Source organism: Nicotiana sylvestris, chromosome 12 (genome assembly GCF_000393655.2).
Source record: "Nicotiana sylvestris chromosome 12, ASM39365v2, whole genome shotgun sequence".
NCBI lineage: Eukaryota > Viridiplantae > Streptophyta > Magnoliopsida > Solanales > Solanaceae > Nicotiana > Nicotiana sylvestris.
Genome location: NC_091068.1, coordinates 150,040,796 through 150,064,233, shown reverse-complemented (window position 1 = coordinate 150,064,233; position 23,438 = coordinate 150,040,796). Strand labels below are relative to the sequence as shown.

General features: G+C 32.9%; 1 protein-coding gene across 1 annotated transcript; it reads right to left on the bottom strand.

The window, feature by feature from the left end:
• Positions 1–12,253: 12,253 nt before the first annotated feature.
• LOC138883931 (uncharacterized) lies at positions 12,254–14,598 on the bottom strand. The gene is made up of 4 exons (XM_070164654.1): positions 14,492–14,598; positions 13,508–13,590; positions 12,810–13,420; positions 12,254–12,322 (listed from the first exon to the last, which is right to left on the bottom strand). The coding sequence occupies exons 1-4, from the start codon at positions 14,596–14,598 to the stop codon at positions 12,254–12,256; spliced, it is 870 nt and encodes a 289-aa protein (XP_070020755.1).
• Positions 14,599–23,438: the final 8,840 nt, after the last annotated feature.

Below are 23,438 nucleotides of genomic sequence, written 5' to 3'. Positions count from 1 at the left end.
AAAGTTTAATATAAGAATTGTTTGTTGTAATGTTGTTAGAGTTGATTTTAAGTTCAATATGATTGAATTTAGAAATCTTCATACTTTGTTTGTTGTTGGTGTTGAATCCGAAAATAGGATTGTTTGTTGCTAAAATATTGTTCAATCAAATTTTAGTTGTTCTTGGTTGTTCAATTTGTGTTCATGTGATTTGTTGTTGAAATGTTGTTAAAATCATGTTCATGTGATATTGTTGTTATGATGTTCATCCGTGTTCATATTGTTGTTTGAACATTGTTAGAAATTGATCATATTGTCTATATTTTGGTTAAGTTTGATTAATTGATGTGTTATAGCTGATGGGTAGTTTGGTAAATTTGTAATACGTTCAGGGGTAGTTTGGTAATTTCAGTAAGGTCGGAAGGGGTAGTTTAGGAATTGTACATTTTGTAATTGTTTATTTGAAGCATGGGGGACAAAATAAAATGGGGTGGGTTGTGATATGATTATTTAATATAAAGGGGGGACAAGATTTAATTTAAAGGGGAATCTTGCATTATTTTAAATGAAGCATGGGGGACAAAATGAAATGGGGTGGTGTGATATGTTTATTTAATATAATGGGGATGAGTGGGAAGATAATGGGTTTGGTAGAGAAAGGGATTGATTTTAATTGATTAAAGGGTGAGGATTATATATATAGAGGTCTGAAAAATCAGAGAGGGGAGAGAAAAAAAGAGAGATTAGAGAAAAAAAGGAGCTGAACATTTATTCCGAAAAAAAACATTGAAACTCTCAAGAAAAGAAAAACATACAAAGAAAAATAAAAAAAAAAGTTGAAAATTAGAAGAGAAAGTAGTACACACCTGATAAATATTCTGGTATACAGGTGTAGAAATTAAGGGTTGAAGATTAACTAGCCTTTCAAAAATCTGAAAATTTCCCTTGGTTTCTGTCCGTTATTTTCGGCATTCCTGGATTTTATTTTGAATTTTTCAAAGCTGTCACTGGGATTTTCGTTGACTGGTTATTGCTGGTTATTGTTGTTGTTGCTGTGTTACGTATTACGTTGCTGACTTTCTTCTTCTTATATTGACAATATCAGGTACACAACTGTAATTTTGGCATTTTGTAAGCTGAAATGAAGAATGGAGTGTTAAATTTTTAATTTAGTTTAATTTAATTTTTTGTATTGTATTTAGGTTATTCATGTATTATTATTCTGTAAATCACTGTCATTTGGCATAACTAGGCATATTATAGCGACATATTAAATAACGCCTTAACCAGATTATTAGGAAATATATTTAAGCCTGATTATTAATTAAAACTGTTTAATAAAAAAATAGAAGAAATAACGTAAAAAATGGCGTTATTGAATCAGTTTGGCAAAAATTAACTAAGTTCCTTATTCATAAGGTTTTTCGTCAACGATAAGTTAATCGGAATCATGTAGTCAATTTCAGTTAAAACATGAATTAGTTTGCGAATAAGTATTAGGACATGATGTGAATTAAAACAAAGTTAGTTAAGGTTAAATTGTTTAAATTTTTTAGAAATATGGTTTAGTAATCAAGTTTTTTTTCTTTCAATTTTCAGTATTTGTAAATAATTAGTTTCAATAAGCTTAAGTCTTTCTAACAATTTAAATTTTAATCCAACTATGGGATAATTAATTTATTTTTATTTTTTTATTTTATTTTTCGATAATTCCATGTTGTATTTATGATTATAATTTTTATTACTTTATGTTAATATTTGTTTTTCTCTTCTATTTAATATGTTATTTTCAAGAATGTAGATATTGATTTTATATTTATAGACAAACTTAGTAATAATAAAAAGGTAGTCATTAAAGGATATTCTTAAAATAAGGAAGGATTTCGCTAAAAATAAATAGATGTAAATAATACAAATTTACAGGATTCTCCAATCTCATTTATTTATTTAATTATTTAAAAAAAATTACTTAGAATTTGGGATGGATTGTTTAGTGAATTTCACTTCCTTCCCCAAAGATAATGACGCGCTAGACTCTTTAGGCGCGATTTAATTAATTTTACCTTCTTAAACTCGGATGCGCATTTCATGCGACCCAAATCTAAATCCTAAAACATTGAATAAAAATGTGTTCCGGATTACGGGTGCATTTCATGTGACGTAATCCAAAGACATGTTTTAAACGATGTTCACAATTTTATTTTATTTTTTTAAAAAAAAAAAAATAATAATAATAATAATAATAAAGTGGTAAAAAGTTAAAATTGGCACATCGGGTCATAATTGTATTAAAATCAGATAAATAAGCCAAATATGACAATTGAGCGACCGTGCTAAAACCACGGAACTCGGGAATGCCTAACACCTTCTCCCGGGTTAACAGAATTCCTTATCCGGATTTCTGGTACGCAGACTGTAATATGGAGTCATTCTTTTCCTCGATCCGGGATTAAAATTGGTGACTTGGGACACCCTAAATCTCCCAAGTGGCGACTCTGAAATAAATAAATAAATCCCGTTTTGATTGTCCTTTAATTGGAAAAACTCCCTACGCCCTTCGCGGGGTTGGAAAAAGGAGGTGTGACAGTCTTCATTACGTGTTTTTAAAGGTCTTCACCGCGAACTTTTAAAGATCTTGACCACCAGCTTCTAAGGATCCTCGTACGAACTTTTATGGGTCTTCCCCGCAAATTTTAAAGGTATTCGTCGCGAACTTTTAAAGGTCTTCACCGCGAACTTTTAAGATCTTGACCACGAGCTGTTAAGAATCTTTGCACGAACTTTTATGGGTCTTTATCTCAAATTTTAAAGGTATCCACCGCGAATTTTTAAAGGTCTTGACCATAAGCTTTTAAGGATCTTCGCACGAACCTTTATGGGTCTTCCTTGCAAATTTTAAAGGTATTCGTCGGGAACTTTTAAAGATATTCACTGCGAACGTTTAAAGATCTTCACCGCAAACTTTTAAAGGTCTTCACCACGAACTTTCAAAGATCTTCATTGCGAGCTTTTAAAGGTCTTCACTGTGAGCTTTTAGAAATCTTGGCCACGAGCTTTTAAGGATCTTTACGCGAATCTTCGTCACAATTTTTAAAGGTCTTCGTCACGAACTTTTATGGTTTGCCGCCGCAAATTTTAAAGATCTTCATTTCGAACTTTTAAAAAATCCTCGTCCCAAGAAGTAGGAAGTCTTGAAATTTTTGGTGGAGCAAATCCTTGCTTGGGAAGAATTTATTCTTCACGCTGCCTTAGAAACAGAAAAGGATAAAAATGAAAAAAATTGATGAAGGAAAAAGAATTACCTTGGGTAATTCCTAAATTGCTCGAGCCTTTTGTTTGTCTGCTGCAAAGAAAAAAAAAGAGAGGAGATGTTAGAGCAACTGAAATTGAACAGATTATTTTTGCGCGGAATAATAATCACAAAGGAAAGAGATCAGCAAGTAGCAAAGCTCAATGCAATTTTGGCATAGTATCGGAGAAAGTCTACTGTTATTTGCCCTCTAAATATTTGGTGTACAAGTTGTCAAAGTTTCTTCATGGATAATCCTCACTGGGGTAAAGAAAAGCAAGATTCTCTTCGCAACATCAGTTTGCTATCAAATTCATTATGAGCAAACAAACGTAAAAAAATAGTGTTAGCAGCTATATTCATGCTACGTGGGAGTCTAATATAAGAGAAATAACTACCTGAAGGAAGTCGAGGCGCCGTAAGCTCAGATCTCAATTCTCTTAATGCTAAATAATCAACTAGAGAGACAATATGATGAATGGTACGATATGTGGCTGGAGCCCCTATTTATAGAAGAGTAATGTCGGTAGTTCTCTCCTAATTTAATACTGTTTGGATACTACAGTTTGAGAATGATTAAATGTACTCTAATAACGATGCTAAGAGTCACTAACGTTTATCCATGACCATTTTATCTTATGAAGGTTATTTGGGTCAAGAAAAAAAGTAGAGAAATTTGCTTCCTATAGAATAGGTTAACCCCCTATTTATTTAAAATAAATACCATTTAAATAAATTACCTCCTATAGATATGTTATATGATTTATAGCAAAATTTCTAATTTTGGTATCTCATACACTTAAGTCATTATATACGCTATGTTTTATTTTCCTCTCTCCATTCTCAGATTCTCTCTCATAGATACCGTTTTTCATTTAACTTCTCAATACAAGTTCACCCTCTCTCTCTAAATTGATACAATCTGTTTTTCATTCCAAATCCCCTGTAATCGCGCTAAAATTCAGAATCCTCCTCACCCACAACGCTGCTTCCTCATTCTTCAATCTCGGGTAAACCTTAATCTCATCGACATTGTACTGACTTGTTTCTATAAGTAGTGTGGTAAGCTTTTTTTATTCGCCATTTTTGCTTATTCTCAACATCTCTACTTACCAAATTGTATCTAATCAATAGTACCCAAGTCGTATTCTCACAATGTCTGAGAATACACCCCGCAAGTTGATTACTAGAGGTGTACCCACTAAAATTCTCAATTTCGATGGTCCCTCGTTCTCCTTGCAAATCACTCAAGGGGAATTGGATGCAGGTTTAGCCAAAAATATGGCTTTGGAGAAGAGAACAAAAGCTCGACATGAAAATCTCAAAGAAACCCAAGTCGAGAAATCAATGAAGGAGACAAGACTTCCCATTCCGGAAAACAGGAAAATCCATATCTCTGAAGCTTCATTTGTCAAGGGGAAGGAGGTTGAAGCAAGTAAAAGCTATGATAAAGTCGAAGAAAAGGTAATTTTCTGATGTATTCATCTGTATTATTCATGTATTCAGTTGTATTTATACGTATGTATATGTGTTCTGATGTATTTTTATAGTTGACTTTTTAAGGATTTTCAAGGTTCCCATCACTGTTTTTATTCTAATTTCAACGTATTTATTTGTTGTATTCAAATGTTTAATTTTCCAGTCTGTATTTAGTTGTATTCATGTTAGATATATTTATGTCATGTGTGTTGTATGCAGTTGTTTTTATATGCATTTAGTCTTGTCAGTGTATTTAGTTGTATTCGTATGTATTAATGTCAGATTTACTATGAAATTGCGTTGTATTCAGTTATTTTTATACTTTTAGGTGTTTGAAGTTATATTCATATGTACTCATGTCAGATTTACTATGAAATATGCGTTGTATTCAGTTGTATTTATATGTATTTATTCATGTTAAATGCAAGGAATTAAGTTTTTTGTGAAACACCAGCCAATATTTGCACCATATCAGTGTATATACTAACACTGACATAGTCTCCGAGCTAAAAGAGAATCTTACTCCAGAGCAGTACAAACAACTGGGTAATACTTGTTTTAGAAATTTTCTTCAAATGAAGCGTTGTGAAGTCCAATATCAACTCTTCAGATGCTTCATGACTCTCCAGTTAGAAGGAACTCCTAACAATGTATTTGCAATACACGTCAATGGTACTTCATTACATTTCACATTAAGGGATTTTGCGCTTGTGACTAGCCTCAAATGTGTTGGTAATGATGCTGATTTTGAGTTTAGTGAAAAGGTTCCTAACCGTCTTATTGAGACTTACTTTGGAGGTGCTAATCTTGTCAAGAAGAAACATTTGATGAAATGCTTTGCTGACAAGAACTAGGGTCCCGACAATGATGGTGATGCGTTGAAGATATCTTTGTTGTATTTCATACACACCTTCATTTTTTCATCCGAGAAGAATAGTACAACCATACCAAGGCTACATTTTGACTTGGTAGAGAGTGAGCACTATTCTGAATATCATTGGGGTTTAAAAGCATTTGAAACGCTGACAAAATCAATTAGCAAGAAGATGGATGCTCAGAAGAAGTATTACAGGATAGCTGAGATGCCCCTAGCTATGCAAGTATGGTTTTATGAGTACTGTTCAGATATTGGTCCCAAAATTGCACTCCGAGTTTATGACGTGGTCCCCATAATACTCAATTGGAGAACCACCGAAAATCAGCCAAACTTTGCTTATCTGATGAACGGCATGTTCAACGACAATGGAAACATGGTAATATACAATTTGTATCATGGCTAGTTTAAATTTGATTAATAATTAGTTCTACATACATTTGCATACAGAAGTATACAGTTGCATACATATACATTTTTGATGTTGCAATATCATGACTAGTTTAGATTTTATTAATAATTAATTTTGCATATATTTGCATACAGAAGTATATAGTTGCATACAGATACATTTTTGATGTTGTAATACCTGCTACAATACCTGTTGTAGTTTCTGTTGTAATACCTGCTGTCATATTCTCACATGTATGCTGCATACAATTGCATACAAATGCATACACATGCTGCATACATTTGCATATAGGATACTGTATAAATTTGCATTCAGATACATACAGCAGTATACAGTTGCATTTAGATGCATAAATATGATGCATACACTTGTATACAAATGCATACGATACTGCATACATTTAAATACAACTACTGCATACATTTGTATTCATATGCATACGACAATATACAGCTAATGTAGCCTTCATTATTAATTCTTCATACAATTGCATATAATTTCCCAATCATTAGTGCTGCCTTAATTTCAATACAAATTTCAGTTTGATTCAAGATATGCATGTGTATGTTTGTAGTAAGACTTTGATTGTATTTCATTTTTCAGATTGTTTACAAGGACGTCCATCCAACCGATATAGAGCTTGCTATTATTCAGATTCCTCCTGTAGGCGCTGATGTTGAGAACAGACCTACTCCTTCTCATTCAGACAAGTCGGGAGAGGATTCAGATGACTTTTCTCCTACACCTGATCTTCAATTTAAGAAGAAACATGTTGCAAGTTTTGGTCCATCTTCATCACCGCCCCCATAAAAAGCGCAAAGAACACGAAAGGCATCCGAATGAAATAGAGTATCAATCCAAGATTCCTCCTATTTGTGTATCCGAATTTGGACAGAATGTTTTACATCACAATCAGCTGCCAGATTCCAAAAATGACGAAGTATCTTCTTTGAGGAAAGACCTAAATGTATTCAAAGAATACGTGAGTATTTAACCACATATTAAACATTACAGTTTAGTGCTTAACATTCATATATTTTTGGCGCAATCTTTTAATTATTTCTGTCTTGTTAAGGTTGTGGGAGAGTTCAAATCTCTGGGAACTTTGATCAATGATAACTTCAAGATGCTTTCTGACCATCGTCAACAAAATCAACAAAATGAAAGTTTACACCAGAGAAAGGAACCCATAGGGAGACGTGATGATGGTATTGACACAACTGTCGGAGATAATGTTAAGGTTTAATATTTTTAACATCTTTAGCATATGTTTATATCTCCCGTTTGCTGTTATACTTAAATAATTGTATTTTAAAAGTTGTATGTATTCAACAAGCATTTAACTGCCTCACTAAAATGATAAATGTATTCGACCAACACATGTATTTAAATGTATTCAGATGTATGTTAACCTTAATATGTAATTGGCATTAACTGTTGTATTTAAATATATTTAGCCATATTTTAATGTATTCTGATTTGTTATGAGTCTTACAAATTAGCCATATTAATATGTATTTATATGTATTTTTCTGGGTTCAGGTGTATTAAGTTGTATTTAACTGTATTATTCAGCTGTATTCAGCAGCATTCATTTATATGTATCTTTCAAGTTCAGTTAATACATATTAAAGAATACAAATTCAGATGTATTAAACAGGTTATATACATAACTAGTCAGAATTCATCGGTCTGTTCTCAACATCAACTGTATTCAATTGTAGTCATTTGTATTCAATTGTATTATTCAGCTGTAGTCAATTGTATTCCACTATATTATTCAGTTATAATCAATTGTATTTATATGTATTTAACTGTATTGTTACACTAAGTTACTACACTAACAATGATATATACGACTAACAGAAACCAGTGCTTAATGCTCAATGTGTGGAGTCAAGAGGTGAGGGGAATACTACATCAGAGGTGCTGTGCAACATACCACCTACAGGTCAAGAGAGTGTATCTACAAAATTCTATGTATCTCAATTTGAGCTGGATGACAAGTTTCTTCCTAGTCAACTTCCAGAAACTAGAATTGTGATACACAATAGTGCAAAAAAAGCTGAATCAACCCCAGTACCATCTCATAGGAATCGGCGACCAAGTAGATGGTATTCTTCGCCTTATGAGTCTAACTTCGTCTCCGCAGGTTAGTGTTTTTATAAACTAAAGATCTATTTCCTCATGGTTTTTAAAATTAAAATTCTCTACTCACGAATTCAATGAACAACAGGCACCTCAGTAAAGTTGACTCCCATTTTTGAAAAAAGACACCTCTTTGAGGATGATTAAATAACGGGGCCACATCCTACATTAATCATTCAGGAATATGACAAATGGATTCGTGATGGTCATCTCGCTAGACATGATCAGAGGTGAGTTTTCCCCCGGTATGTTTATTATGTTTATATATTTTAAAAAATGTATATAATATTTTTTATATCATACTTGTAGAAGTAATTTGGAAGACCATTACAAGAAGAACAAGTCAACACTTCATATACCATTGGATTTTGGAGTTGATCAAGTTAATTCAAAACATTGGTTTTACCTTCTATCGTTTGACGGGGAGCTATGAGATGACAATGTAAGTTTTTCCCCTTGCAACTCCAACATAATTTATTTATTTATTATTGGTTTGTCTAGTTCTATAGTTCTCAATTATACAACAATTAAATCTGCTGTATTTAATTATATTCAAGTGCATTGTAACAAGTTTTATTAGCTAAAAATGTATCATGTTTTAAACTGAATCTGTATGATGAATGCAATGGCATCATTACTCCTGAAGAACTGCTTTATTTTAATGTATTCTGATGTATTTTCAAATTTATTATATGTTGTATTTAACGGACTCATTTTCTTTGAATAACAACATGTATTTGATTGTATTCAGATGTATTTTAACATCAATGGGTAGTTGTAATATCTGTAATATCTGCTGTAGTATTTTAACAATATGCAAATGCTGTATTTTAACAGTTTCTGCTGTAATACCTACTGTAATATCTGCTGAATTTTTACTGTTTTCAAACACTCTATATGATAACATCAATTGGTATTTATTCTTGAATATCTGCTATAATACAACGTATTCAGATGTATTTTTCTCTATTTAGATGTATTATTCTTTAATCTGTGTGATGTATTTAGCTGAAATTTCACTTGTCATATTTTTTTCTTAGTTCGATTAATTGGACTCACACCATGTAATTAAATTTGTGTATAGCATATTGACGTCATATTTTACTATCTGAGAAAGAAGGGAAAGTACAATCAAACAAGCAACTTCAAGTATACAACTGTTGATTGTATATTCAAGATAAGAATCGCTGAAATCTTCGATAGGTATGCTGATACAAATAGTAATGCTAATGTAGCCAAAGAAGAGGATGTGGTATGTGAGTACATAAGGGGCTACAGATTGCTAGCTAATGTACCTTGGCATACTGTGGATAATGTCTTGATACCAGTCAACTTGAAGGACAAACTACACTGGGTATTGGTTGTTGTCTCATTCAAGGAGAGATGTATCAAAGTGTATGACTCGTATAGATCTACAGGTCATGATGCCTATGTAGCTTCTGAGATTGATAAGCTAGCTACGCTTGTACCTCTGTATCTATCAATCAGTGTCTTTTACAGAGATAGTCAAGGCATAGATTGGTCTACTTACTCAGCATACACTGACAAGTCACATAATGATCCCTTTGAAGTTTTTTTCATATCAGATATGCCTCAACAGAAAGTTGGGAGCATGTAAGTATTCAATCGTCATTCTTGTATGTTATATACAAATCTAATTGTATGAATTATTTTTAATTGTTTTAATCAATTATTTTTTCGGGATTGTGGGGTGCATGTTGCGGCATATGCAGAGTTTCTGAGCACTCTTGGTGAGATTCCACAAATAACATTTGATTCAAATCTACTCCGTCAAAGATATGGTGCTCTCCTCTGGGACTATGCTATGCGGAAGATAGACGCTGATGCCATAAGAGAGAATGAAGCACCCTCAAAGATTACTAGACAAATCACGGAGTCAGATTCAAAGATACAGATAGTGTTAGAGTAGCTTTAGGTTAATGTAGTTTTGGAATGTAGTTTTTAGGTGAATACTGTTTTGAGTAGTTTTTTTTGGTGAAGGTGGTATTTAGTTAGAAAAACTAATCTCTTTATCAACAGTGTTCGTGTATGACAATTGCAACTTTTCAATCGTTGTTTCACTGGTTTATTCATAAGTATTCATGCTTATTCTTCAGTTTATATTCATATGTATCTTACAGGATTCAAGCATGTATTAATATTTAGTAACTTTACTTGAACAAGTTTTAGGTATTGAACAGGTTAATATCAAAGTCAGAAACTTTATGTATACTGATGGTAGGTTATATTAAAGAATTCAGATGTATTTTTCTGGATTCAGTTGTATTCAACTGTATTATTCAGTTGTATTCAGCAGCATTCATTTATAAGTATCTTTCACGTTCAGTTAATACATATTAAAGAATACAAATTCAGATGTATTAAACAGGTTATACGTATTTAGCTGTATTCAGCTGTAGTCAGTTGTATTCAATTGTATTATTCAGCTGTAGTCAGTTGTATTCAATTATATTATTCAGCTGTATTCAATTGTATTCAGTTGTACTCAATTGTATTATTCATATGTATTTCTCTGTATTCAGTTATATTCTTTAATATGTATCTTTCAAATTCAGTTAATACATGTTAAAGAATATAAATTCAGATGTATTAAACAGGTTATTGTCTAGTTAGAGAATACAAATTCAGACTTATTGAAATTGTTATATTACAACTGAGTATATAGATGTATTCCGATGAATTCTGACTCGTTATGTATATAACTCAGGCACTGTCTATAATAAATTGTCAAAGTATATGTGGACAAGTTTATATTTGATTGTATCCAACACATTAAGGCAACTAAATGTATACAGAATCTATTCACGAAAGTCATTCAAAAATTATTACTTGACAATGAGAATTTATTACTTGACAATGTATTAGTATGTATTAATATTCAGTAACTTTGCTTGAACAGGTTTTAGGTATTGAACAGGTTAATATCAAAGTCAGAAACTTTATGTATACTGATGGTAGGTTATATTAAAGAATTCAGATATATTTTTCTGGATTCAGGTGTAATCAGTTGTATTCAACTGTATTATTCAGCTGTATTCAGCAGCATTCATTTATATGTATCTTTCAAGTTCAATTAATACATATTAAAGAATACAAATTCAGATGTATTAAACAGGTTATATGTATTCAGCTATATTCCGCTGTAGTCAGTTGTATTCAACTGTATTATTGAGCTGTAGTCAGTTGTATTCAACTATATTATTCAGCTGTATTCAGTTGTATTTTTCTGTATTCAGCTGTATTCAGTTGTACTCAATTGTATTATTCATATGTATTTCTCTGTATTCAGCTATATTCTTTAATATATATCTTTCAAATTCAATTAATACATGTTAAAGAATATAAATTCAGATGTATTAAACAGGTTATTGTCTAGTTAGAGAATACAAATTCAGATTTATTGAAATTGTTATATTACAACTGAGTATATAAATGTATTCCGATGAATTATGACTAGTTACGTATATAACTCAGGCACTGTCTATAATAAATTGTCAAAGTATATGTGGACCAGGTTATATTCGATTGTATCAAACACATTAAGGCAACTAAATGTATACAGAATCTATTCACGAAAGTCATTTCAAAAATTATTACTTGACAATGAGAATTTATTACTTGACAATGTCATCATAAGTATTGACAAATCGTTAAAGCACCAATACATGTCAGAGTGTTAACTATTTGTTACGTAGAGCATTTCTACACGTTCGCTTGTTATGTCCTCCCTGCCCACATATGCTACATGAATGTTGATTTTTCGGCTGCAACAATTCACTTAAAGGTTTATCGCGCTTCTTCTTTGGCCTTCCAGAAGGTCTTTTCCATTTGGGTGGTAGTACAACCTCCTCTGCAATATGTGCTGGTATATTCCAGTCATTTCTGTCCGGTAGCGGGTACACAGGCACATCGTATGTCATTACAATAGTATTTGGTTTGTAATAGTTAGAGCAATATTCTTCTGGCATTAGAAACTTGCTTTTCAATATAGCCCAAGCATGTAGGCATGGTAATTCATCAACTTGGAACCTCTCACAAACACATTTTCTCTCTAACAGGCAGACATGTAATTCCTCCCTCCATCGTTAACCGTATGTAAGTAATCAGTTGATGGTACCACCTACATTTAAAAATAGAAATATAAGTTTTGAGCACATATAACTGAATTACCATATTTTTAATGCTGAATTACTCAGTTACATACAACTGAAATATTTGCATACAGATGAATACATCATATATTTAGACCGGCAGACTATCAAGTGTAATTACGTCTTATCTTAAGAAAAATCTGCTGTACTTTAGGCAATTGAAGTGTAACAAAAACATTAGAAGGATACGACATGACAATGCATATTAAAATTATATATAATACAGATTTGTTAGTTGTATTCTGATGTTTTCGAATAGTTTTTGCAGCATGTTTTTAGTTATATTTAGTTGTATTCATATCAGATCTTTGATAAAATATGTCTTGTATCTGTTTGAATTTAGTTGTATTCATGGCAGTTGTATTATAAAAAATATTTGTATTCAGTTGTATTCATGTCAGTTATTTCAGAAAAAAATCAAGCTATATAATACAATGACATTAAAATAAAACTTACAGTCATACGTGTAGACATTGCCTCATTCAAAGTCAACATCTCCTGATATTTTTTTCCAAGCGTCGTGTATGTATTTGTAGTTTCTTTGCGGTTACTACAATTCCAACATCCAAACATCTTCCTAACTTCTTCGAGGAATTCGTATATTGGCAATTCACTTGCTGAAACTAGTGCGACATTGATTGACTCAGCAATATTTGACGTCATTGTCCATCCCCTGTTAACAGGTGCATACAACCTAGCCCACTTTTCGTATCCAGCTAACTCTATGTATTCTTTCACCCTAATAACTACCTTCTCCACCTTCTCCATCAGACTGTCAAATTCAGCTTGTGTGTATGCTTTTGCCATCGAGAAGTATATCTCGCTCAACTTGGCATGGATCTTTTTGAATTTCTTATATACGTTGTTCCATAGATGCCATATACAAGCAAAATACGGTACATCTGGATACATTCTCAATACAGATTTAATGATACTCTCATTTCTATCTGAAGCGATGCACATGTTTCCCCTGTCACCGTATGCTATCTTGAATTGCTCAAAGAACCACGTCCAAGCAGCATCGTTCTCTGAATCAATAATACCATATGCTAGTGGCAATATATGACCTGTAAATATAATTGAATACATATTTTTAAAACATATATTTCAATCTTTAAAATAGTAATAGATTTTATTATAATTCAGATACTCACCTGCACCATCCAACATGCTTGCCGAAAAGAAAGTCCCGGTGTAGTAAGATTTTAGGTGACTTCCATCCACAACAACAATGAGTCTACAATGATCAAACCCCTTTATAAAGGCATACAAAGATATATACACGTACATGAATTCATTTTTGGCGATTTTACCATTCTGATGTGGGAACCTGGATATGTCATATCCATTATATATAAGTATTCTGGTAATTTTTTGTATGAATCAGCCGGTTCACCTCTCAAAAAATTCATTGCCTTTTCTTTAGCCCTCCACGCCAACATGTAGCTAACATATACACCTAAATCCGATTTCACATCATCAATATTATCCTTTGGGGTGTATTTCCTCTTATGATTAGTAAGCTTAGGCCTTATCATACCACCTCTAAGGCTGCTACTTGCCTGCCGCAGCTCATACACCTTGTCCTTCAGCGGACATGTATGGTTATCAGTGAATTCTCTCACTTTGAATAGTTCTGATTTGTTAATGCTTGAAGCCTTAAATCTCCATTCACAATCTTCTTAAATATATAATAATGCATAGTTGCAAAGAATTAATCATTGTACATATGATTAGCATAAGTGTTTACAAAAAAATGCACTCATATACACACGAATACAATCTGACATGAATATATTCTGACATCTATATATATATAAATTTTTATACTATTGAATTCAATTATAGTTATATGCATTTAAATACAATGAATACAACTGAATACAATTGTGGGTATATGCATACACTTAAAACCACAGTAGACAAAATAAGAAAATAATTAGAGACACTGTAATATAATTATACCAGTAAAATACATATGAATACATGTATTTAAGAACCATAAACAAACATATGTTAACTATATCAGTGCTAATCAAGATGAAATCCACAAATACGCATAAATACAACAACGTTAAACTTACAGCTCGAACCAATAATAGAAAATACAAAAAAAAAAAAATTAAATACATGCAAACCTGATAGCATTAGACCTATCAACCTGGAATTGAAACCTTTGAGATATAGCATAATTCTCCATCACCTCTTTCAATGTAGCCTTATCTTTATACACTTGTCCAGCCATAACCTCCCTTTGATTAGTTTTTCAAATTACCAAATCCTTGTGGAGTTCGAACACTCCAATTACTTCTCCTGAATTGACAAAATTTAGAGCCAGTGTATCATCTGTATTGGAATCGTACCTTTGAACTGCTTCATCTATTTGCACAATGTCGCCTTGATTTAAACTACCTCCGGAGACAAGTTCTTTTTCAATAGTTGTTATGCACAAAGAATACATCCCAAATTCTCTGTTCTCTTTTTTCAATTATACATACACTCTGTAACCCATATCATTGTGTATTTCCATTGGCGTGCAATTTCCTTCTACTTTGTATTAAATTTTAATGGACTTTAAGCTCAAATCTATGCCCAGTTGATTAGAAATTGAAGCAACCAAATCATTAAAGGACGCATACTCCTTTATCAGTATTCCCTAAACTGAAAAATCGATGTAATTTCCCTCATCGTTCCACTTGCCAGAATGACACAACAACACTGTTAAACTTGCTATATGTATAAAGGAACTATACCGTATTTTGTATATAATTTGTATCCATCTAATTTTCCATGGTTGAAATAATATCTGCGAACATAGAAGATGGAGAAGTGAATGGAAGAACTTCGAACAGATGTTGCTCTGCTTTTCGCTACTTTTTTTTGAATCGTGTATGTCAGAATACAGATTAATGGGTACTACATTTTATTCGTTGAGTTAAATTAGGAGAATATCATGTGATTTGATTTCCTTTCCATTTTTAACTAGTTTAACTTTTCAGATTTTACGCAGATACGTTACTGTATTCACGATAATACCGCATGAATACAGTTAAATACATATCAACCTTAACTGGAATTCCCTTTTCAACGCCTATTTTTTCTATTGTATTAATGAATACAATAGCTTAAATACATAAAATACATTGTATAAAAACATAAAAGGTATCTATAACACGTAATATAACAAAATGTATATATAAATGGCTAATTAGACCTAAAAGATGGTGCTTTATGAAAAATTCTCTTAAAAGATTGTGTCCTAACTCAATCAGAAGACTAGAGGCGTGCGACAAAATACGGAAAATAAGTCTAAGCCAAAGAAGAAGGGGAAAAGGCTTTCATGGGGCCCACATGACCTTATTCTTGGGAGAAATTCAAAAATAACCAGATTTACAACTGGTCGTTCAAAAATAGCCCAGTTTCAAAAGTAATCGAAATTTAGCCACTTTTTATACAAAGATAAATCTGAGCGAAAACATTGTTCAAAATCCGGAAAATACGCCAGTATATTATACTGAAGTTCCAGCATAAGTATGCTTGAACTCCAACATATTATACTGGAGTTCCAGGATAAGTATGCTGAAACTCCAGCATAATATGATGGAGTTCCAGCATAAGTACACTAGAACTCTAGCATAATATACTGGAGTTCCAGCAAGTATAATTGTCCAGTATAATATACTGGAGTTTGGAGCACTGGTGCTCCAGTCTCCAGTATATTATACTGGAGTCAGCAAAGTATATCGGTCTAGCATAATATGTTGGAATTCATACACAGGTGCACCGGACTCCAGTATATTATGCTGGACCGATCTCTGTTGCAGTAAAATAGTGACTATTTTTCATTGACTTCGTAAACGCTGGTTATTTTTGAATGACCAATCCAAAAACTGGCTATACCGTGCTATTTTTACCTTATTCTTGAAGTGAGCAGTACTCCTCCCTAGACTTTTGGCCCACAAATCAAGTTGGTTTCCTATAAACCAATTCACGTGGAGACTATTTAAGCAACGCGCCTAAGGAGGAATTCTCCAATTAATGGTTTGCTTAGCAACACATATCCTTTGTAACAAAACATGGATGCTATATTATTATTGTGGTACTTCAAGCCTATTAACAAAGATTGCCTACCCATAACTCTTGATATAGAGGTATTTGTAGGCATATAAATTTTATTTAAATTAAATCCATAAATAATTTGGACTATATTTTAAATTCAAGATATATTGGTCCAAATAAATATTATGGGCTAATATATAAATGAATTAATTATATAGGCCCAATATATATAGATTACATAAATAAGTCTTAATCCGTTGGGCTAGCCCATTTAATTGGGCTAAGGTGATGAGCCCACTTCGTTAAGCCCAAGATGACATCTTCCTAGAGGCCCAGTTTGGTGCCACTTGTCAAATTACGTGGCGCACCAAGTCAAACGGAAGAACCAATAGGATCATGCCACGTGTCAAAATGACAAGGCATGCCAAGTCACACTAAAAGGCCAATGAAATCGCGCCATGTGTGCAAGTGACATGTTCTGGCCGATCAAATACGGCCTTGTCACACTTCAATTTGATTGGTCGGAAAGAGTTTGTTCTTATCATAACTCTTCCCTTCCACAACTATAAATAGGAGTCTTCACAACTCAAAAAAGGGACCAGAAGTTATAACAAGAAGCAAGAAAGAGCTCGTGGATCAAACGCTGCAAATTCCTCCACAAGTTTCAAGCTTCAAGCAATCAAATTCAAGCTCAAGAAGGAAGAACAAATCAAGTTCAAGCTCAAGAACGAAGAACAAATCAAGGTCAAGTTCAAGCAATCATGCTCAAGCTCAAGAACGAAATCATCGTTCCTGGCAACAAACATAGATTCAAGATCAAGCTCAAAGACCCTTGAATTTATTTACTATTGAAAAGAAGAATCAGAGGATTCATAGAGATTGTAACACTAAAATATTCAAAATAAAATACTACGATTGTTGCAATATTTTTCGGTCCTGGTTTTATTTTCTCGACGCAATTTATTGTCTACATATGTATTTCATTTTTATTCTTTTTTAGATGCAATTGGTATTTTTTCTAACTGTACGTTTCTTCTTCTTTTTTTCCAGGTCTAATCTGTAAGAAAATTATTGAAACTTATTATTTCGGCTGGAATCATTAAATTTTTAGCCAAAATATTGTCTATTTACTCCTTTTTTAGACACGATATAATTGCTTATTTTTTTAGACTGAAGCTTTATTTTTTTTAGCCAAATAAAATATTACAATGGCTCTTTATTCTTACATAAATTTTTCGGCCAAAGTATATAGAACAAAAAGAGTCCATTATTTTTAGCTAAATAATTCTTTTATCCAAAATAAAGGAGTTTTAACTGTATTTCTTTGTAGTTCTTCTTTACATGCAATGAGAATTTGTTTCAATTGTGTATTTTTTTTGAATTTATAAAAAAAAATTGGACCTCTATTTTTTAGCTAAATAAAAAAATCAGCCTAAAAGTGAAATTTCAGCCTAGATTCAAAAAGTTAAAGAACCTAAAATATAATAAAATATATTTTATCTTTTTAAAATGTCATGTGGCCAAAAAAATGTTGTTGTCTAGCACTTTAGTCGCATAAAATACGTAACAAGGGAGGAAGTAAACATACGAGGGAGAGGGAGGGCACCAAGCAGAGGTAGGAGTTAAATTTAGGCCAGGCTGATATAGGAGATCTAAGTTTGGATAGGAAATTTGAAAGGCGGTCAACCAAGATCATTGCGCCCTGTCATCGAGTTATATGTCGGTTAATTCATATTATTGCGTGTATTTATATATGTCAATTCTGTAATGTCATCTTGGTTTCATTTATTTTAACTGTTTTTTTAAATGTTAGATTATTACGACTATATAGTATGTATAGCTCTGTTTTCAATTATACTTACATATATTTTTGATAATTTGATATATATGGTGCTTTGAGTTGGACTATTTGTTTGGATTAAGCCACAATTCAAACTTTTGTGGCGGTGTTCCGAAGGGAGACATTAGACTTTGTTTATTAATCTTAGCATGTTTGATCTCTGCATCAGTCGATTAACGAAAAATAATAGAAGTCCGTTAAATGTTGCTTTGTGAATCAAGTCCCCTTACTATAATTTTTTCAATATGGCCAATATCATATTATTTCATATGCACAGTTTTTCTCATGATAGCCTGAAAAAAGATTATATAGAAGTTTTAATGACTTTGATCTACTAATATAATCTTTTCATCTTGATTAGCAATGGTGATTTATTATTTTTGAGCGCATAATTCAAATTTGTTGCTGACATGTGTCATATGTAGGTTATAGCATTGATTACACATCAAAAAATAATTTACTAGACATTATTAGATCTAATTTTAATGATAAAAATAATATATTTGCTTCTTGTGTAGGAACTCTTGGATTGGCGAAATCAATGATAAAGGAACGTATGGAAACATATGAATTGAGTTACAAGATTGACAAAATATAGGCGCGGTTAAAGGAAGAAGAAATCAATCGTGAAGATACTGACGGAATCAAGGGACGCGATTAAAGGAAGACGAAATCACAGAAGATACAGATGGGATCAATTATAGCTAAACTCAAGGAATAAGATAAATCAAGATCTCACTGAATATTCAATCAAGTGTCTAAATATAGAAGATTAAGATTCCAAGTTCAACAGAGTCATTGCAGAACAACTTTATTCTTGGAAATAATCAATCTCTTTCCAAGGATCAAATCTCTTGGGTTGGCAAATCTTTCCAGAATTTAAGCCTCTCTCAAAGTATTTAAACCTGTAATCACACCTTAGCTAGACATACTTTGATCAAACCAAACACCCTTTCTTTGTTCTACTGCAAACAAACATTGTAACTCTCTAAGACCTGCTGTGTAACAAGTTAGAGAAGAAAGAGAGAACAACACTAGTGAGACATTCTATCAAAAGAGACTAGTGATATAGGAACTGAGCTATCACGTCATTTCCATTGTACTCGAAGATACTCATTCACTAAAGAGAACTTCTTGCAACCCAAGGGAACTGGACTAGGATTCACATTGAATCCTATATTCTGCATCTTATATTCTGTTATTACAACTGTTAGTTTATTACATCTAGTCGACTAATTGAAAAACCAGTCAACTAACAGAGATTAAGTTTAAAAATATACAATTCACCCCCCTCTTATACTTTCAATTGGTATAAGAGCAAGGCTCACATTTTTCTTTTGCTTAGCAGCTTGTGAGAAAAGATCATGACAAATCAAGTTATCATAGGAGCTTTCTTCCAGGAAGTAACTTCACAAATTAGGTCACCATACTTCAATGGACAATATTTCTCTCACTGAAAAGTGCATATGGAGATCTATGTCAAGGAATATGATGTTAAAATCTGGAGAGTAGTCAAAAAGGGGAACTATCCCCTGCCAGCTGCTACTCCACCACTTGCTGATCCTGAAGATATAGATTCATATACAAAAGAGCAAATGGAAGTGGTACAAGTTAACAATAAAACAAGAAACCTACTTTATAATGTCATAAGTGGTGAAGAGTATGAGAAAATATTTAGCTGTGACATAACCAAAGAAATGTGGGACAAGCTTGAGGTTACATACGAAGGAACCAGCAAAGTAAAGGAAATACATATCAACATGTTGGTTTATCATTAAGAACTCTTTTCAATGAAAGAATGAGAGTCTATTGAAGAGATGTTTGCCAGATTCAGCAAAATAATTAGCGATCTAAAAGCATTTGACAAATCATATACGAGTGGTGATCAAGTCAGAAAATTTCTCAAAAGCCTACCAACCACTTGGCAGACCAAAGTAGTCACACTTGAATCTCAGGATCTAAATAATTTATCCTATGATGAACTACGAGGAGAACTCATAGCCTTTGAGAAGACACATCTCAAGAAGACTAGTCAAGAAGAAAAAAGGAAAACAATTGCATTCAAGGCCTCAACTGAATTAGCTGAAAATGAAATCAATGATGATCCTGAAGCTCTCCAAGAAGAGATTGCTATGCTATCAAGAAACATGGATGGCTTAATGAGAAGATTCATGAATATGAGGAAAGGAAGAATTCCACCTAGGCGATCCAGGCAATACAACGAACATGACAAGAATGATGAAAAATGCTATGAGTGTGGAAGATTTGGACACATTCAAGCTGAGTGCCCAGATCTAAAAAGAAAAATTTCCAAAGGCTTTAACAAAAACAAATCTTTTGGAAGTTGGAGCGATGAAGACAATTCTGAACACAAAGAGATAACAAATCTTTGCTTCATGACGATTCTGGAAAATGAGATGAAAAAATCCTCAGGCTGCTAGACGGATGAGGACACTTCAGATGACGAATGCAAATATGACAATGAGAACTGTTTCATGGCACGAGGGGGACCAAGTGAGGTAAGATCTTATAACTGTGAAAGATACAATGAATTGCAGGATATTCTTGATTTAATTTTGAAAGAGTCTAAAAAAATGATGAATGAGCTTAAGAGACTCAATAAAGAAGTTAAAGACTGGAAACTCAAACATGAAGTATGTGAAATTGAAAAAGAAGAACTTCAAGAAGAATTTGAGGAATTGCAAATGCAACTCAATGGCATGTGCAAATCCACCAGTCACAGTTCTATCATGTCAAACTAGGCGACTTACAAGTCAACTGGAAAAGAACAGCTAGAACAAAGTTCACTACTACTAACACTAATAAAAGACCTAAAGATGGGTCAGGAGTTATGTGTCACTACTATAACAAAAGTGGACATAATACTCCTTTTGTCGCTTTCGTAAAGAAAATGTTTCAGGATGGGTTTGGAAACCAAAAAACAATTCTGAATCTAGTAATCCTAACCCTCTAGGACCCAAGCAAGCTTGGGTACCTAAAAGAAAGTAATCACTATATTTTGCAGGAACACCACAGAATAAGCCACAAAGGAAAATGGTACTTAGATAGTACGTGTTCCAGTCACATGACAGGTGATTAAAAACCTGTTCAAAGAAGTTACAAGAATTGATGGAGGAAGTGTTAAGTTTGGAGATGACTCAAAGGGAAAGATAATTGGTACTGGAACAATTCCCTTCGATATGAGGTAAATTTTAAGAAAACAGGCTGTGCTATTGCAAATGAGACAGGTAAAATAGTCCTCTCAGAAAAAAGGTATGGAAATGTTTATATCCTTGATGGTTTTGAAAAGATAGATGGTCATATTTGCTTAACATCTATGTCTGATGATCCATGGTTATGGCATAAGAAACTTGGTCATGCAAGCATGCATTTGATAGAAAAATTGTCCAAACATGAGTTAGTTATTGGTCTACCCAAACTAAATTTTTCTAGAACTCATATCTGTGATGCATGTCAAATAGGTAAGCAAACCAGAAAATCTTTAAAAAATAAAGATATTGTATTTACTTCTAAACCTTTGCAATTACTTCATATGGACTTATCCATGCCTACTAGAACTGCTAGTATAGGAGGAAAAAGATATGCTTTTGTTATTGTTGATGATTATTCACGTTTAACTTGGGTAATTTTCTTATCTCATAAAGATGAAGCATTAAGAAATTTTGAGATTTTCTGCAAAAAGGTTGAAAGAGAAAAGGGATATCTGATTTCAACAATTCAGAGTGATCATGGAGGAGAATTTGAAAGTAGAGCATTTGAAGACTTCTGTAATGATCAGGGATACACTTATAATTTCTCTGCACCACGATCACCACAATAAAATAGGGTTGTTGAGAGGAAAAACAGAACCCTCCAACATGACAAGAACCATATTACTAGATCATTCACTACCAAATCACTTTTGGGTAGAAGGTGTAAGTACAACATGTCACATTCTCAACTGATGTCTCGTAAGGCCCATTTTGAAGAAGACTCCTTATGAACTATGGACAGGTAAATGTCCTAATATCAGTTACTTTCATCCCTTCGGAAGTAAGTGTTTTATTCACAATAACGGTAAGGACAACCTTGAAAAATTCAATCCAAGAAGTGATGAAGGTATTTTTCTGGGCTACTCATTAAATAGTAGATCTTTTAGAGTTTATAATAAACACATATTATGCGTGGAAGAACCTGTACATGTAATATTCGATGAAAATAACCCCTTGGTCGAGAAAAGAATTATTGCAGGTGATGAAGATCAAGCTCAAGAAACTCAGGAGACAAGCAAATCTCAAGAGTCAACTGATAAATTTGCTATGATAGAGTCAACAAATGAAATCAGTAGCAGTGTATCAGATCATCCGATCGAGTCGACTACCAATGTAGTGCGTCCAAATGAATAGAGAAACGAACTTGAATATCCTCAAAAATTCATCATAGGGGATCCAAATGAAGGAATGAAAATCAGGGAACTCTAAAAAAGAAAGCAAATTTAGCATTAATCTCTCAAGTTGAACCAAAGAAGATAGATGAAGCTCTAAAAGATTCAAGTTGGGTACAAGCAATGCAGGAAAAGTTAGATAAGTTTGGTAAAAATCAAGTGTGGAAACTGATACCCAAACCTGAAAATGTTTTTGTAATTGGAACAAAGTGGGTCTTTAAAAATAAATTGAATGAGGATGGAAAGGTCGTAAGGAATAAAGCCAGATTAGTTGCTCAGGGATATTCACAACATGAAGGAGTCGACTATGATGAAACTTTTGCTCCAGTAGCTCGCTTGGAGTCTATACGAATCCTTCTGGCATATGCATCATTAAGAGATTTAGGTTGTTTCAAATGGGCATCAAAAGTGCCTTTTTGAACGAATTTATTGAGGAAGAAGTATACGTGAAACAACCGCCTGGGTTTGTAGATTCAAAGTTTCCCTACCATGTATATAAGCTCACTAAAGCACTATATATACTAAAGCAAGCTCCACGAGCATGGTATGATAGACTTAGTTCTTTTCTTATTGATCATGTCTTCATAAGAGGTAAAGTAGACACTACCTTGTTTATTAAAAGATCATCAGAAGGTAATCTCATTATTTAGATTTATGTTGATGATATTATATTTGGTAGTGCTAACCCTCTTATGTGCAAGGAATTTTCAAATCTTATGCAAAGTGAATTCGAAATGAGCAT

What these genes read in the sequence shown, in the direction of transcription:
- LOC138883931 (XM_070164654.1), bottom strand. Translation starts at nt 14,598, where the DNA reads ATGGCTGGACAAGTGTATAAAGATAAGGCTACATTGAAAGAGGTGATG. An exon ending in AAGCATGTTGGATGGTGCAG is followed by an intron (nt 13,421 to 13,507) that starts GTGAGTATCTGA and finishes TTATATTTACAG; the next exon opens with GTCATATATTGCCACTAGCA. An exon ending in CAATGTCTACACGTATGACT is followed by an intron (nt 12,323 to 12,809) that starts GTAAGTTTTATT and finishes TTTTAAATGTAG; the next exon opens with GTGGTACCATCAACTGATTA.